General features: G+C 40.1%; 1 protein-coding gene across 1 annotated transcript in view; it reads right to left on the bottom strand.

Moving 5' to 3' along the window:
* The window catches only part of LRP1 (LDL receptor protein 1), a 1,167,923-nt gene that overhangs the window by 258,709 nt on the left and 893,294 nt on the right, over positions 1-15,920 (bottom strand). Inside the window, exons 55-57 of the mRNA XM_071663699.1 lie at positions 15,381-15,518; positions 14,988-15,104; positions 3,643-3,771 (exon numbers count right to left, since the gene is read on the bottom strand). Coding sequence (XP_071519800.1) covers positions 3,643-3,771; positions 14,988-15,104; positions 15,381-15,518 — 384 coding nt within the window. The remainder of the gene's footprint in view (positions 1-3,642; positions 3,772-14,987; positions 15,105-15,380; positions 15,519-15,920) is intronic.

The raw sequence follows: 15,920 nt of genomic DNA, 5'->3' as shown, positions 1-15,920 counted from the left end.
TGGTCTTCCAGTGGAATTTATTAAAAAAGGAGGTGACTGTGTTGTTCACTGGTTGGTAAGGTTATTCAATGTATGTATGACTCATGGTGAGGTGCCTGAGGATTGGCGGAATGCATGCATAGTGCCATTGTACAAAGGCAAAGGGGATAAAAGTGAGTGCTCAAATTACAGAGGTATAAGTTTGTTGAGTATTCCTGGGAAATTATATGGGAGGGTATTGATTGAGAGGGTGAAGGCATGTATAGAGCATCAGATTGGGGAAGAGCAGTGTGATTTCAGAAGTGGTAGAAGATGTGTGGATCAGGTGTTTGCTTTGAAGAATGTATGTGAGAAATACTTAAGAAAAGCAAATGGATTTGTACATAGCAATTATGGATCTGGAGAAGGCATATGAAAGAGTTGATAGAGTTGCTCTGTGGAAGGTTTTAAGAATATATGGTGTGGGAGGTAAGTTGGTAGAAGCAGTGAAAAGTTTTTATCAAGGATGTACGGCATATGTACATGTAGGAAGAGAGGAAAGTGAGTGGTTCTCAGTGAATGTTGATTTGTGGCAGGGGTGCATGATGTCTCCATGGTTGTTTAATTTGTTTATGGATGGGGTTGTTAGGGAGGTGAATGCAAGAGTTTTGGAAAGAGGGGCAAGTATGCAGTCTGTTGTGGATGAGAGAGCTTGGGAAGTGAGTCAGTTGCTGTTTGCTGATGATACAGCGCTAGTGACTGATTCCGGTGAGAAACTGCAGAAGCTGGTGACTGAGTTTGGTAAAGTGTGTGAAAGAAGAAAGCTGAGAGTAAATGTGAATAAGAGCAAGTTTATTAGGTTCAGTAGGGTTGAATGGAGAAAAACTGGAGGAAGTGAAGTATTTTAGATATCTGGGAGTGGATTTAGCAGCGGATGGAACCATGAAAGCAGAAGTGAATCATAGGGTGGGGGAGGGGGCGAAAGTTCTGGGAGCGTTGGCGAATGTGTGGAAGTCAAGAACGTTATCTTGGAAAGCAAGAATGGGTATGTTTGAAGGAATAGTGTTATATGATTGCGAGGCATGGGGTATAGATAGAGTTGTGCGGAGGAGGGTGGATGTGCTGGAAATGAGATGTTTGGGGACAATATGAGGTGTAAGGTGGTTTGATTGAGTAAGTAACGAAAGGGTAAGAGAGATGTGTGGTAATAAAAAGAGTGTGGTTGGGGAGCAGAAGAGGGTGTTTTGAAATGGTTTGGTCACATGGAGAGAATGAGTGAGGAAAGATTGACAAAGGATATATGTGTCAGAGGTGGAGGGAACGAGGAGAAGTGGGAGACCAAATTGGAGGTGGAGAGATGGAGTGAAAAAGATTTTTTTGAGTGATCAGGGCCTGAACATGCAGGAGGGTGAAAGGCATGCAAGGAATAGAGTGAATTGTAATGATGTGGTATACTGGGGTCAACGTGCTGTAAATGGATTGAACCAGGGCATGTGAAGCATCCGGGGTAAACCATGGAAAGTTTTGTGGGTCCTGGATGTGGAAAGGGAGCTGTGGTTTCGGTGCATTATACATGACAGCTAGAGACTGGGTGCGAACGAATGTGGCCTTTGTTGTCTTTTCCTAGTGCTACCTCGCACACATGCAGGGGGAGGGGGTTGTTATTTCATATGTAGCGGGGTGGCGACGGGAATGAATAAAGGCAGTGTGAATAATGTACATGTGTATATATGTATACGTCTGTGTGTATATATATGTATACATTGAGATGTATAGGTATGTATATGTGCGTATGTGGAGATGTATGTATATACATGTGTATGTGGGTGGGTTGGGCCATTCTTTCATCTGTTTCCTTGCGCTACTTCACTAACGCGGGAGACAGCGACAAAGTATAATAAATAAAATATAAATAAATAATATGGATAGAATGATAAGAGATGAAAGCAAAATTAGGGAAAAGGTGTGAAGAGATGGAGTGTGGCAGTGAGATATGGTGGTTAGTGGCAAGTTTGTTTGAGGATGATGCTGTGTTGTCTACAGAGAGTGAAGAGGAATTGCAGAAGGTTGCAAATGTGTTTCATGATGGGCATAAGTGGAAGAGATTGAAGGTAAATGCAAGTAAAAGTAAAGTAATGGTATTTGAAAGGAAGCGGAGTGAAAGTATAGATTTTGTAAAACCATTTCGAGTGAAAGAAAAAAGTGTACTAAATTGTGCTGTGGACACTGAGGGGTAGGGGGTGGAACTGGAAGAAGTGGGGAAATTTAAGTATCTGGGGGTTGTCTTAGCTAAGTGTAGTGATATGGAGGGGAAGATAAGGGTGAGAGCAGTACACGGAAGAAGAGTCATTGGGTTCCTTAACAGAATAATGAAGGGTAGAGGTGTAGATATGGAAGTGAAGGGAAGATTAAGAGACAGCATAGTCCTCCTAACCCTGACATATGCAGCCGAAACATGGACTTGTGATGAGACACAGAGGTAAAAAATCAAAGCTGTGGAAATGAGCTAATTGAGAAGAGCACATGGCGTGAGTAGATGGAATGAAGAAAGAAATGAAATGGTGTATGAAAGATGTGGTATGGTGAGGAATGCAAAGGGAATGAATTGTGAAGTGGGAGAATGGGTGAAATGTAATAATGTGAGGGGGTTTGGGCATGTGGGAAGAATGCAAGACTGGGAGTTTACAAGGAGAGTGTATGATAGTACAATCAAAGAGGATGGTATGAGTGGAAGAACACCTGTGACATGGGAAAATAGGGTAGAGGAATACTGGAGGGAGAGAAACAGCGGAAGAATGCATGGAATGGTGTATGCAAGAGAGGCATGTAAGGACAAGGATAAGTGGAGACTCTTTTGCTGTAACCATTCCTTGATGGGAGTTCCCAGAGGGAATGGGCATCAGAGATACAAATAAAATAGACAGATGATTTTTCAATATCACATACAGCATGTAAAAGGACACAATGATCTGCTGTCTCCCTCATTACATAAAAAATTGACATTAATATTCTTTGTGAAATATCTGTCTACTCTTATCATGCTAATCTACGAACTTCTGATCTCCACTATCGCAGACAGCTTTTAAAAGATACTAATGGTCAGTTGCTGTCTGAATTCCTTTAAATTTATCTAAAAATATACTATACCATACTGGTACTGACTGACAAATATTTTTCACGTTTTAAGATAACAGCTATCCTGTCTGGATTTCAACCACTCAAAAATATTATTCATGTACAAGTTGCCTAAAATTTGGTCTAAATAACTAGATTACCACAGGAGTATATGTGGTATTAAGAATTTTCTCATCAATTTTCACAACATACACAGACGTCATTGCTCCTCATATCAGACTGGCCTGGAACTTTTTCTACATATTCTAACCGGGTTAAACCCAATCATAAAGACTGTAAATATGTCACTTGGCCCTTAAGATCTGTCCTTACTAAAATGAGTAATCAAGAAGCGATAAAAATAAATTCACAAACCAAAACTAAAAGTTGCATTCAAACTGAATTCTCGGTAGAATGAAAATGTATTCTATACATAAGAATATAATAAGAGTAATCATTACATTTAGAAAGAAACAAAATTAGACACAAAATAACAATTTATCTTTGCTGCAAGGAAACTGAGTAACTGACACAAAACCAATGAAGAAATATTAAGGTATACTGACTCACCTTAATATACAATGTGGGGAAGTTTCACATTTGAATAAGTCCTCTCCACAAGTTACTTCACATTTTGTCTCATCACTGTTATCTGCACAGTTTAGCACACCATCACACTTGTATTTCCTTAAAATGCACCTAAAGAGATATAAACTGTATCATCTTTCTCCATCACTAACCAACCATCATTTAGAATTTCTAAAAAATATAAAATACTAATGGCATTACTGCATCTCATATACAGAAATCAAAATCAAAGAGAGAAAACTACAAGATTTAGATATAAAATTATCTCTACCTTTACTATTCATAATTTTTGCAAATATTACAGTTACAATTCTATACAAGTAAAATAAAGTGATTAATGACAGTCATTTTCCACTTAAAGAAATAAACACTTTCCTCAAAAGTTGATCAATAAGCAAATGAGTTAATCCATATTCCCCATGGATTCCCATTACACACATGGAGATACATTGATACAGATCAAATTTCTGACCCAACAAATAATAAACTAATCAAAAAATGTACAAACACCTTTCCTAAACACAAAAGTGACAATTTCCATAATGTACTGATAAAATGCCAATAATAAGTATAATACAGATGGAGCAAATATATAAATAACGACACTATTTTCAATAAGTAAAATTATTTTACTTGGAGAAGCACCATTACATATCTAAGATTTGCCATAAAGGCAGGGTTAGTATGAAGAGTTCAGTGCATGTCTTGTTGATTTATATTACTGATCTCCATCACCATTCCTAATGTGTAGTTATCTATCCAATCTTTGTTTGGGAATGACTTTTTTTACTTTTATGTTGAAGGTTTCAGTCATGGACAAAAGTCCACATCAAGGCAGGGCCTTAATTGAAATATAGAGAGAATTATGAAACAGAAAAAAGAAAGACAAGGGAAAGTATTTACAAATTTTTGTGAGTGAAAAACCTGTCTTTTGAAATGTGCCAGGTCATAGTTATTGGGAAAGACATGAGAAGGTAGAGTTTTCCAAACCTTCGACACGTAGGGAAAGAAGCAAGTATCAAAATGGCCTACCCCTAAGATGCTGATGGCCACACAATAATCATGTGGTGCAGCAGCTTGCAGAGTACTGCCTGGTCTAGCTGGTGGTGGGGGTACACATGCAGCCAGCTCTTGGGAACAAAAACCAAAGTAATACCTATAGAAGAGGGAAAGTGAACCATCATTGCAGCACAGGGCAAAGGGGTCAAGTGGAAGTTGGCCTTGGACAGTTTATACGGCGGACTGCTTTCAACTCTACTCTGTCAAGTAAGGATACAGAGCTAGAACCACCCCAAATGTGATAGCAGTACTCCTTACAAGGTCAAATCAATCCCATGCATAAATGGAGCAACAGTTCAGAAGAGAAGTTTCGACATCTAAACAGGACACCCAGTTTCTTAAAGGCAGACTTAGCTATTCCCATAATGTGGGATTCCAAGAAACAGTGGATGTTACAGTAAAACCATTTATGTTCACTGAGTCGAGAGGTGAAATTACAGAACCGTCAAAGGAGAGACGAGATTTTGTCTACCCACTGAGATATCCTGTCCAAGTCTGAGTTTAGTGAGGGAGCTGTGTCAAGGTGAGATGCATTAGTGTTGTTTTCTTTTAAATGTTTCAGCAGCCATTCCCTGAAAGTCTCCTAGTTCACCTAGTAATGCATTAAAATAATTTTTCTTATGTAGGATATTCACATTTTTTTGTCTGACACCATTTTGCTATGTTCTCTGGATATTTTCCTCAAGTGATGATTCTGTATCTTCCTTGCAGAGATGATATCAGGTTTAAAACATTACTCTTTATGCTTTTAGCTTGCCTCTATGCATATAACATCATAAACCTGTCTCTTCTTCACAAACTGTACAGACTATGTTCTTTCAGGCTCTTATTACTGCTAATATGCTCAATACCATCAAATCTGCTTGTGAAGAGTTTTTGTATTTTTTCCAACTTCTTTATTTCCATCTGTTTATCTGGTTACCTTACAACAGAGCTGAGTTCCACTTTGCTCCTTCTATATATGTAAACTGAAATGATACCAGCTTCTGTCTATTTAAGGTTGCACCAAAAGTGAAGAAGCACATTTGGCAAAGCTGTATTACTAGGAGTACAGTCTTGACAGAAAACTTCATTCCAATGGTGTTTACATTTACATGCTGCTGGAACTAGCAAAACCTTGTGCTGCAGGAACTTTAAGAGAGTAACATCATGTCTCTTTCAAAAATATTAGTCCTAGGATAACAAGAGAAGATAGATCATGAGAGGCAAGTGTTTTGGGAGCAGCTGAGTGAGGGTGTTAGCAGCTTAGATGCACAAGAGCAGGTTATAGTGATGGGTGATCTGAATGCAAAGGTGAGTAATGTGGCAGTTGAAGATATAATTAGTGTACATGGGGTGTCCAGTGTTGTAAATGGGAATGGTGAAGAGCTTGTTGATTTGTGTGCTGAAAAAGGACTGGTGATTGGGAATACCTGGTTCAAAAAAGAGAGATATATAAAAGTACATGTACGTGAGTTGGAGAGATGGCCAGAGGGCATTATTGGAATATGTGTTAATTGATAGGCATATAAAAGAGAGACTTTTGTATGTTAATGTCCTGAGAGGGGCAGCTGGAGGGATGTCTGATCACTATCATGTGGAGGTGGTGAAGGTTTGTAGAGGTTTTCAGAAAAGAAGAGAGAGTGTTGGGGAGAAGAGAGTGGAGAGTAATTGACCTTGGAAAGGAGACTTGTGTGAAGAAGTACCAGGAGAGATTGAGTGCAGAATGGCTAATGGTGAAAGACAATGATGTAAGGGGAGTGGGTGAGGAATGGCATGTATTTAGGGAAGCAGTGATGGCTTGCGCAAAAGATGCATGTAGCATGAGAAGGGTGGGTGGTGGCCAAATTAGAAAGGGTAGTAAATGGTGAGATGAAGAAGTAAGATTGTTTGTGAAAAAGAGAGAGGCAACTGGACAATTTTTGCAGGGAAGCAGTGCAAATGATTGGGAGATGTATACAAGAAAGAGGCAGGAGGTCAAGAGAAAGGTGCAAGAGGTGAAAAAGAGGGCAAATGAGAGTTGCGGTGAGAGTATCATTAAATTTTAGGGAAAATAAAAAGATGTTTTGGAAGGAGGTAAATAAAGTGCGTAAGACAAGAGAACAAATGAGAACATCAGTGAAGGGGGCAAATGGGGAGGTAATAACAAGTAGTGATGATGTGAGAAGGAGATGGAGTGAATATCTTGAAAGTTTGTTGAATTGTGTTTGATGATAGAGTGGCAGATGTAGGGTGTTTTTGTCAGGGTGGAGTGCAAAGTGAGAGGGTCAGGGAGAATGGTTTGTTGAACACTGAAGAGGTAGTGAAAGCTTTGTGGAAGATGAAATCTGGCAACACGGCGGGTTTGGATGGTATTGTAGTGGAATTCATAAAAAAGGGGGGTGACTGTGTTGTTGACTGGTTGGTAAGGGTATTCAATGTATGTAGGGATCATAGTGAAATACCTGAGGATTGGTGGGATAAATGCATAGTGCCATTGTGCAAAGGCAAAAAGGGGATAAAGGTGAGTGTTTAAATAAGAGTCATAAGTTTACTGAGTGTTGCTGGGAAATCATATGGGAGGGTATTGATTGAGAGGGTAAAGGCATATACAGAGCATCAGATTGGAGAAGAGCAGTGTGGTTTCAGAGGTGGTATAGGATGTGTGGATCAGGTGTTTGATTTAAAGAATGTATGCGAGAAATACTTAGAAAAACAGATGGATATGTATGTAGCATTTATGGATCAGGAGAAGGCATAAGATAGGGTGGATAGAGATGCTTTGTGGAAGGTTTAAAGAGTATATGGTATGGGAGGTAAGTTGCTAGAAGCAGTGCAAAGTTCTTAGCAAGGATGTAAGGCATGTGTACGAGTAGCAAAAGAGGAGAGTGATTGGTTCCTAATGAATGTTGGTTTGCAGCAGGGGTGCATGATGTCTCCATGGTTATTAAATTTGTTTATGGATGGGGTGGTTCGGGAGGTGAATGCAAGAGTTTTGGAGAGAGGGGCAAGTATGCAGTCTGTTGTGGATGAGAGGCCTTGGGAAGTGAGTTAGTTGTTGTTCGCTGATGATACACAGCTGATGGCTGATTCGGGTAAGAAACTGCAGACACTGGTGACTGAGTTTGGTAAAGTGTGTAAAAGAAGAAAGTTGAGAGTAAACGTCAATAAGAGCAAGGTTTTAGGTTCAATAGGGTTGAGGGACAAGTTAATTGGGAGGTAATTTGAATGGGAAACAACTGGAGGAAGTGAAGTGTTTTAGATATCTATGATTGGACTTAACAGCAGATGGAACCATGGAAATGGAAGCGAGCCACAGGATGGGAAGAGAGCGGTTCTGGGAGAGTTGAAGAATGCGAGGAAGGCAAGAACGTTACCTCAGAGAGCAAAAATGGGTATGTTTGAAGGAACAGTTGTTCCAACAACGTTATATGGTTGCATGGCATGGTCTATGGATAGGGTTGTACAGAGGAGGGTGGATGTGTTGGAAATGAAATGTTTGAGGACAGTATGTGGTGTGAGGTGGTTTAATCGAGTAAGTAATGAAAGGATAAGAGAATATTTATTTATTTTTGCTTTGTTGCTGTCTCCCGCATTAGCAAGGTAGTGCAAGGAAACAGACGAAAGAATAGCCCAACCTACCCACATACACATGTACATAAATACACGTCCAACATGCAAATATACATACCTATACATCTCAACATATACATATATATACACAAACAGACATATACATATATACACATGTACATAATTCATACTGTCTGCCTTTAATCATTCCCATTGCCACCCCGCCACACATGAAATAACAACCCCCTCATGTGCGCGAGGTAGCGCTAGGAAAAGACAACAAAGGCCACATTCGTTCACACTCAGTCTCTAGCTATCATGTAATAATGCACCGAAACCACAGCTCCCTTTCCACATCCAGGCCCCACAGAACTTTCCATGGTTTACCCTACATGCTTCACAAGCCCTGGTTAAATCCAGTGACAGCATATCGACCCTGGCATACCACATCATTCCAATTCACTCTATTCCTTGCACACCTTTCACCCTCCTGCATGTTGAGGCCCCAATCACTCAAATTCTTTTTCACTCCATCTTTCCACCTCCAATTTGGTCTCCCACTTCTCCTTGTTCCCTCCACCTCTGACACACATATCCTCTTGGTCAATCTTTCATCACTCATTCTCTCCATGTGACCAAACCATTTCAAAACATCCTCTTCTACCCCCTCAACCACACTCTTTTTACTACCACACATCTCTCTTCCCCTATTATTACTTACTCGATCAAACTATCTCACACCACATATTGTCCTCAAACACCTCATTTCCAGCACATCTACCCTCCTTTGCATAACTCTATCTATAGCCCATGCCTCGCAACCATATAACATTGTTGGAACCACAATTCCTTCAAACATACCCATTTTTGCTTTCCGAGATAATGTTCTTGACTTCCACACATTCTTCAACGCTTCCAGAACTTTCAACCCCTCCCCCACCCTATGATTCACTTCCACTTCCATGGTTCCATCCACTGCCAAATCCACTCCCAGATATCTAAAACACTTCACCTCCTCCAGTTTTTCTCCATTCAAACTTACCTCCCAATTGACTTGTCCTTCAACCCTACTGTACATAATAACCTTGCTCTTATCCCTGGGGATAGGGGAGAAAGAATACTTCCCACGCTTTCCTCACATGTCGTAGAAGGCGACTAAAGGGGACGGGAGCGGGGGGCTGGAAACCCTCCCCTTCTTGTATTTCAACTTTCTAAAAGGGGAAACAGAAGGGTAAGAGAAATGTGTGGTAATAAAAAGGGTGGTTGAGAGAGTATAAGAGGTTGTGTTGAAATGGTTTGGACTTATGAAGGGTATGAGTGAGGAAAGATTGACAAAGAGGATATATGTGTCACAGGTGGAGGGAAGAATGAGAAGCAGGAGACCAAACTGGATGTGGAAGGATGGAGAGAAAAAGACTTTCAGCGATTGGGGCCTGAACATACAGGAGGGTGAAAGGATTGCAAGGAATAGAGTGAATTGGAAAGATGTGGTATACTGGGGTCGATGTGCTATTAATGGATTGAGCCAGGGCATGTGTAGCATCTGGGGTAAACCGTGGAAAGGTCTGTAGAGCCTGGATGTGGAAAGGGAGCTGTGGTTTTGGTGCATTGCACATGACAGCTAGAGACTGAGTGTGAACGAAAGTGGCCTTTTTTGTCTGTTCCTGGCGTTACCTCGCTGGAGGGGCAGGGATGCTATTTGTGTGTGGTAGGTTGGCGACAGGAATGGATGAAGGCAGCAAGTATGAATATGTACATGTGTATAAATGTATATGTCTGTGTATGTATATGTATGTATCTGGTGAAATGTATATGTATGTACATGTGCATTTGTGGGTGTTTATGTATATACATGTGTATGTGGGTAGGTTGGGCCATTCCTTGTCTGTTTCCTTGAGCTCCCTCACTGCCAGGGGAGACAGTGGTTAAGTATAATAAAATAAAAAAAAAATATATATATATAGAAAGAACATGGCCCAACCCACCCCATACACAATGTACACACACACACGCAAATATACATACCTATACATCCCAATGTACACATATATATACACACACAGACACATACATATATACCCATGCACACAATTCACACTGTCTGCCCCTATTCATTCCCATCGCCACCTCGCCACACATGGAATACCATCCCCCTTCCCCCCTCATGTGTGCGAGGTAGCACTAGGAAAAGACAACAAAGGCCCCATTCGTTCACACTGTCTCCAGCTGTCACGCAATAATGCCAGAAACCACAGCTCCCTTTCCACATCCAGGCCCCACACAACTTTCCATGGTTTACCCCAGACGCTTCACATGCCCTGATTCAATCCACTGACAGCACGTCAACCCCGATATACCACATCGATCCAATTCACTCTATTCCTTGCCCTCCTTTCACCCCCCTGCATGTTCAGGCCCCGATCACACAAAATCTTTTTCACTCCATCTTTCCACCTCCAATTTGGTCTCCCTCTTCTCCTCGTTCCCTCCACCTCCGACACATATATCCTCTTGGTCAATCTTTCCTCACTCATTCTCTCCATGTGCCCAAACCATTTCAAAACACCCTCTTCTGCTCTCTCAACCACGCTCTTTTTATTTCCACACATCTCTCTTACCCTTACATTACTTACTCCATCAAACCACCTCACACCACATATTGTCCTCAAACATCTCATTTCCAGCACATCCACCCTCCTCCACACAACTCTATCCATAGCCCACGCCTCGCAACCATACAACATTGTTGGAACCACTATTCCTTCAAACATACCCATTTTTGCTTTCCGAGATAATGTTCTCGACTTCCACACATTCTTCAAGGCTCCCAGGATTTTCGCCCCCTCCCCCACCCTATGATTTACTTCCGCTTCCATGGTTCCATCCGCTGCCAGATCCACTCCCAGATATCTAAAACACTTTACTTCCTCCAGTTTTTCTCCATTCAAACTTACCTCGCAATTGACTTGGCCCTCAACCCTACTGTACCTAATAAACTTGCTCTTATTCACATTTACTCTTAACTTTCTTCTTTCACACACTTTACCAAACTCAGTCACCAGCTTCTGCAGTTTCTCACATGAATCAGCCACCAGTGCTGTATCATCAGCGAACAACAACTGACTCACTTCCCAAGCTCTCTCATCCACAACAGACTTCATACTTGTCCCTCTTTCCAAAACTCTTGCATTCACCTCCCTAACAACCCCATCCATAAACAAATTAAACAACCATGGAGACATCACACACCCCTGCCACAAACCTACATTCACTGAGAACGAATCACTTTCCTCTCTTCCTACACGTACACATGCCTTACATCCTCAATAAAAACTTTTCACTGCTTCTAACAACTTGCCTCCCACACCATATATTCTTACTACCTTCCACAGAGCATCTCTATCAACTCTATCATATGCCTTCTCCAGATCCATAAATGCTTCATACAAATCCATTTGCTTTTCTAAGTATTTCTCACATACATTCTTCAAAGCAAACACCTGATCCACACATCCTCTACCACTTCTGAAACCACACTGCTCTTCCCCAATCTGATGCTCTGTACATGCCTTCACCCTCTCAATCAATACCCTCCCATATAATTTACCAGGAATACTCAACAAACTTATACCTCTGTAATTTGAGCACTCACTCTTATCCCCTTTGCCTTTGTACAATGGCACTATGCACGCATTCCGCCAATCCTCAGGCACCTCACCATGAGTCATACATACATTAAATAACCTTACCAACCACTCAACAATACAGTCACCCCCTTTTTTAATAAATTCCACTGCAATACCATCCAAACCTGCTGCCTTGCTGGCTTTCATCTTCCGCAAAGCTTTTACTACCTCTTCTCTGTTTACCAAATCATTTTCCCTAACCCTCTCACTTTGCACACCACCTCGACCAAAACACCCTATATCTGCCACTCTATCATCAAACACATTCAACAAACCTTCAAAATACTCACTCCATCTCCTTCTCACATCACCACTACTTGTTATCACCTCCCCATTTGCGCCCTTCACTGAAATTCCCATTTGCTCCCTTGTCTTACGCACTTTATTTACCTCCTTCCAGAACATCTTTTTATTCTCCCTAAAATTTAATGATACTCTCTCACCTCAACTCTCATTTGCCCTCTTTTTCACCTCTTGCACCTATCTCTTGACCTCCTGTCTCTTTCTTTTATACCTCTCCCACTCAACTGCATTTTTTCCCTGCAAAAATCGTCCAAATGCCTCTCTCTTCTCTTTCACTAATAATCTTACTTCTTCATCCCACCACTCACTACCTTTTCTAATCAACCCACCTCCCACTCTTCTCATGCCACAAGCATCTTTGCACAATCCATCACTGATTCCCTAAATACATCCCATTCCTCCCCCACTTCCCTTATTTCCATTGTTCTCACCTTTTTCCATTCTGTACTCAGTCTCTCCTGGTACTTCCTCACACAAGTCTCCTTTCCAAGCTCACTTACTCTCAGCACCCTCTTCACCCCAACATTCACTCTTCTTTTCTGAAAACCCATACAAATCTTCACCTTAGCCTCCACAAGATAATGATCAGACACCCCTCCAGTTGCACCTCTCAGCACATTAACATCCAAAAGTCTCTCTTTCGCGTGCCTGTCAATTAACACGTAATCCAATAACGCTCTCTGGCCATCTCTCCTACTTACATACGTATACTTATGTATATCTCGCTTTTTAAACCAGGTATTCCCAATCACCAGTCCTTTTTCAGCACATAAATCTACAAGCTCTTCACCATTTCCATTTACAACACTGAACACCCCATGTATACCAATTATTCCCTCAACTGCCACATTACTCACCTTTGCATTCAAATCACCCATCACTATAACCCGGTCTCGTGCATCAAAACCACTAACACACTCATTCAGCTGCTCCCAAAACACTTGCCTCTCATGATCTTTCTTCTCATGCCCATATATATATATATGTGTGTGTGTGTGGGAGCGGGGGGCTGGAAATCCTCCCCTCTCGTTGTTGTTTTTTTTTTTTTTCCAAAAGAAGGAACAGAGGGGGCCAGTTGAGGATATTCCAAAAAAGGCCCAGTCCTCTGTTCTTAGCGCTACCTCGCTAACGCAGGGAAATGGCGAATAGTTTAAAAGAAAGAAAGAAATGTGTGTGTGTGTTTGTATGTAAATGCATGTATATATATGCAGAGCTTACTCAAAGCACAAATGGAAGAAATACCGTGCCTAGATGTGAAATTTCCAAAAGGAATTGGAAGCCAGTAAATGTTAAGAAAGAACATCCATCCCTCAAGATAGCTTGAGGCACACTGAGGCAGGTTGCCGGTACTCACGTCATTAGAAACACCAGTCTCAGTGACCAGATATATGATGCTTTTACACTGTGAGCATCACATGCTTGTGCACAAAATAAACTTCAGTTATGTATCAACTATGAAAATATACAGGGGGCAGGCAATGTTTATTGTGGACACTAAGATACTAGTATAAAATCATTTCAAATGGTGAAGGATTTGAAACTGCAGATGAATTTAGATCTATGGGAATGAAGCTAAATATGGAAAACATAGGAATTCTGAGGTTAAGGACAGAATCTTCGGAAAAAAAATATTATGAATGTGTACTAAAGGCCATTTTAAGTAGAAAAAAGTATAGAAGTAGACTGTAAAAGAATCTTGCAAGAAACTCATGTGAAATAGTACCTGTCCTTACTTGGTAGAGATGGATTACTTACTTATCGTAGAAGAGATCAGGGGACAGATAAAAATAAAATCAAAATATAAAGAGGTTGAGTGGTATGAAAAAAATCATCATTAGAGAAGTGCTTGAACACAAGCAATGGTATGGTCAAGAAGAATAGGTAGATGAAAATTGGGTACTCAAGCAGATATACAGTATAGTGGTACAAATGACGGTACAAGAAGAGGTTACACAGCAACAAAGATGGATAGATAGGAGAGAAAACATATTAAAGCTACAGATATCTCAGATGATACTGAAGAAATTATTTGTGATGGTGGTGTGAATGGAGACTGGTTTTATATACAGAATCAGCTTGACGTGTAAGGCACAAAGAGGAAGCAATTATATTAGTGTGAAAGTTATGTTTCACCTTAACACATTAGACATGGGTTAAGAATGTGTTTGAGTGAAGTTGGAAACCAAAAGCACCTGGTCCATCCCACCTTGGGTATAGAAATAAAAAATCAGTACCTATACAATAAAACATCATCCTGGAAGCTCTACAGTGATGGACACCTGGCACCTTAAAGAGTATAATCAAGAAACATGAACATTTTGAAACCCTAACAGAACCATGCACCCCACATGGAAGATGCATTTCTTCACCTATTCAAGTATTAGAAACAGTGACAAAAATACAAAACTGCTGACCTGCTGCTGTCGTGAAAATCATATTTAAGTATGAGAAAAAATGTGACAAAAAACAACTGACTTGCTACTAATACAAAAATCTGATTAAAATATTATAAAGTGTGACAAAATCAAAAACTAAAAACCTGCTGGTATCATGAAAATCTTATTCCAGTATCAGAAACAATGACAAAAATCAAAATCAAAAAACCAACAATCTCCAACTGTAATTTCTCTCATAAACTTTCACATAAGATGTATCTAAGCAGTAATCCTAAATAAAATTCTCTTATAAATTCAATTTTTCCTACTTGTCATCATCACATGCACAAAGACATAAAAAGAAATTACGTACCCTCCATCATCACAGCGAAATTCACTTTCACTACAGTTTCTCTCAGGACAACCCTTTTCATCTGATCCATCTAAGCAGTCGTTTTCTCTATCACACTTCCACCGAGCAGGAATACACCTACAAATAACACAATAATAAATACTCTGAGATAACTATCACTGGTTTATAATTCAAAATAAAAATATCTGAAAATACCACAATGGAAAACTTAGTTCTTTTAAAGTTAACATCAAATCTCAAATGCTTAGTTCCTAACTTCTGCCAACGTTTAGGTTCAATGTCATCTATCATTTCTTTTGAAAGCAATACTATTACAATACCATACACACTACACTTACTTCAGTGGTAATACAAAATAATATACCATGATAACATATTTTCAACAATTCTTACTTATTGTTGTCACATTTGAATTGTGACGTATCACAAAAGTGTGTCCTGTAGCAGGCATCTCCTTCATCCTCCTTGTCTAGGCAATCAAACTCCCCATCACACTTCCAAGACCGAGGGATGCAACGCCCATTATTACACCTGCGGGAATTAAATGTTTTCTTGTAATTCATTACCATTTTTCATAAAGTACATCATGTCTTCACACAAGCACAATAAACAGACAACCAAAACCTCATACCAATATTTTGGCTGCTAAAATAAATTCCATCATCAAACACTAACAGCAATGATCTAAATAAGTGACCTAGAAATCTGCATGATGGCTTATCTATGGAATAAGTGAAGCAAGTGCTACTTGCTTTCATTAAAAAACAGTTTTATCCTGATACACAATAGGGCTCCATTCCTGACATACCTTTCCTAAAGATTTGTAAACTGAAGCATATTTTAAGAATGATTCCCATTAAAGTATAAGATACAATTCTAAAAAAATATTATTTTTTTTTTTTTATTATACTTTGTCGCTGTCTCCCGCGTTTG

The sequence above is a fragment of the Panulirus ornatus genome, chromosome 1 (genome assembly GCF_036320965.1).
Source record: "Panulirus ornatus isolate Po-2019 chromosome 1, ASM3632096v1, whole genome shotgun sequence".
NCBI classification, from domain to species: Eukaryota; Metazoa; Arthropoda; class Malacostraca; order Decapoda; family Palinuridae; genus Panulirus; species Panulirus ornatus.
This window is presented reverse-complemented; position numbering and strand designations above follow the sequence as displayed.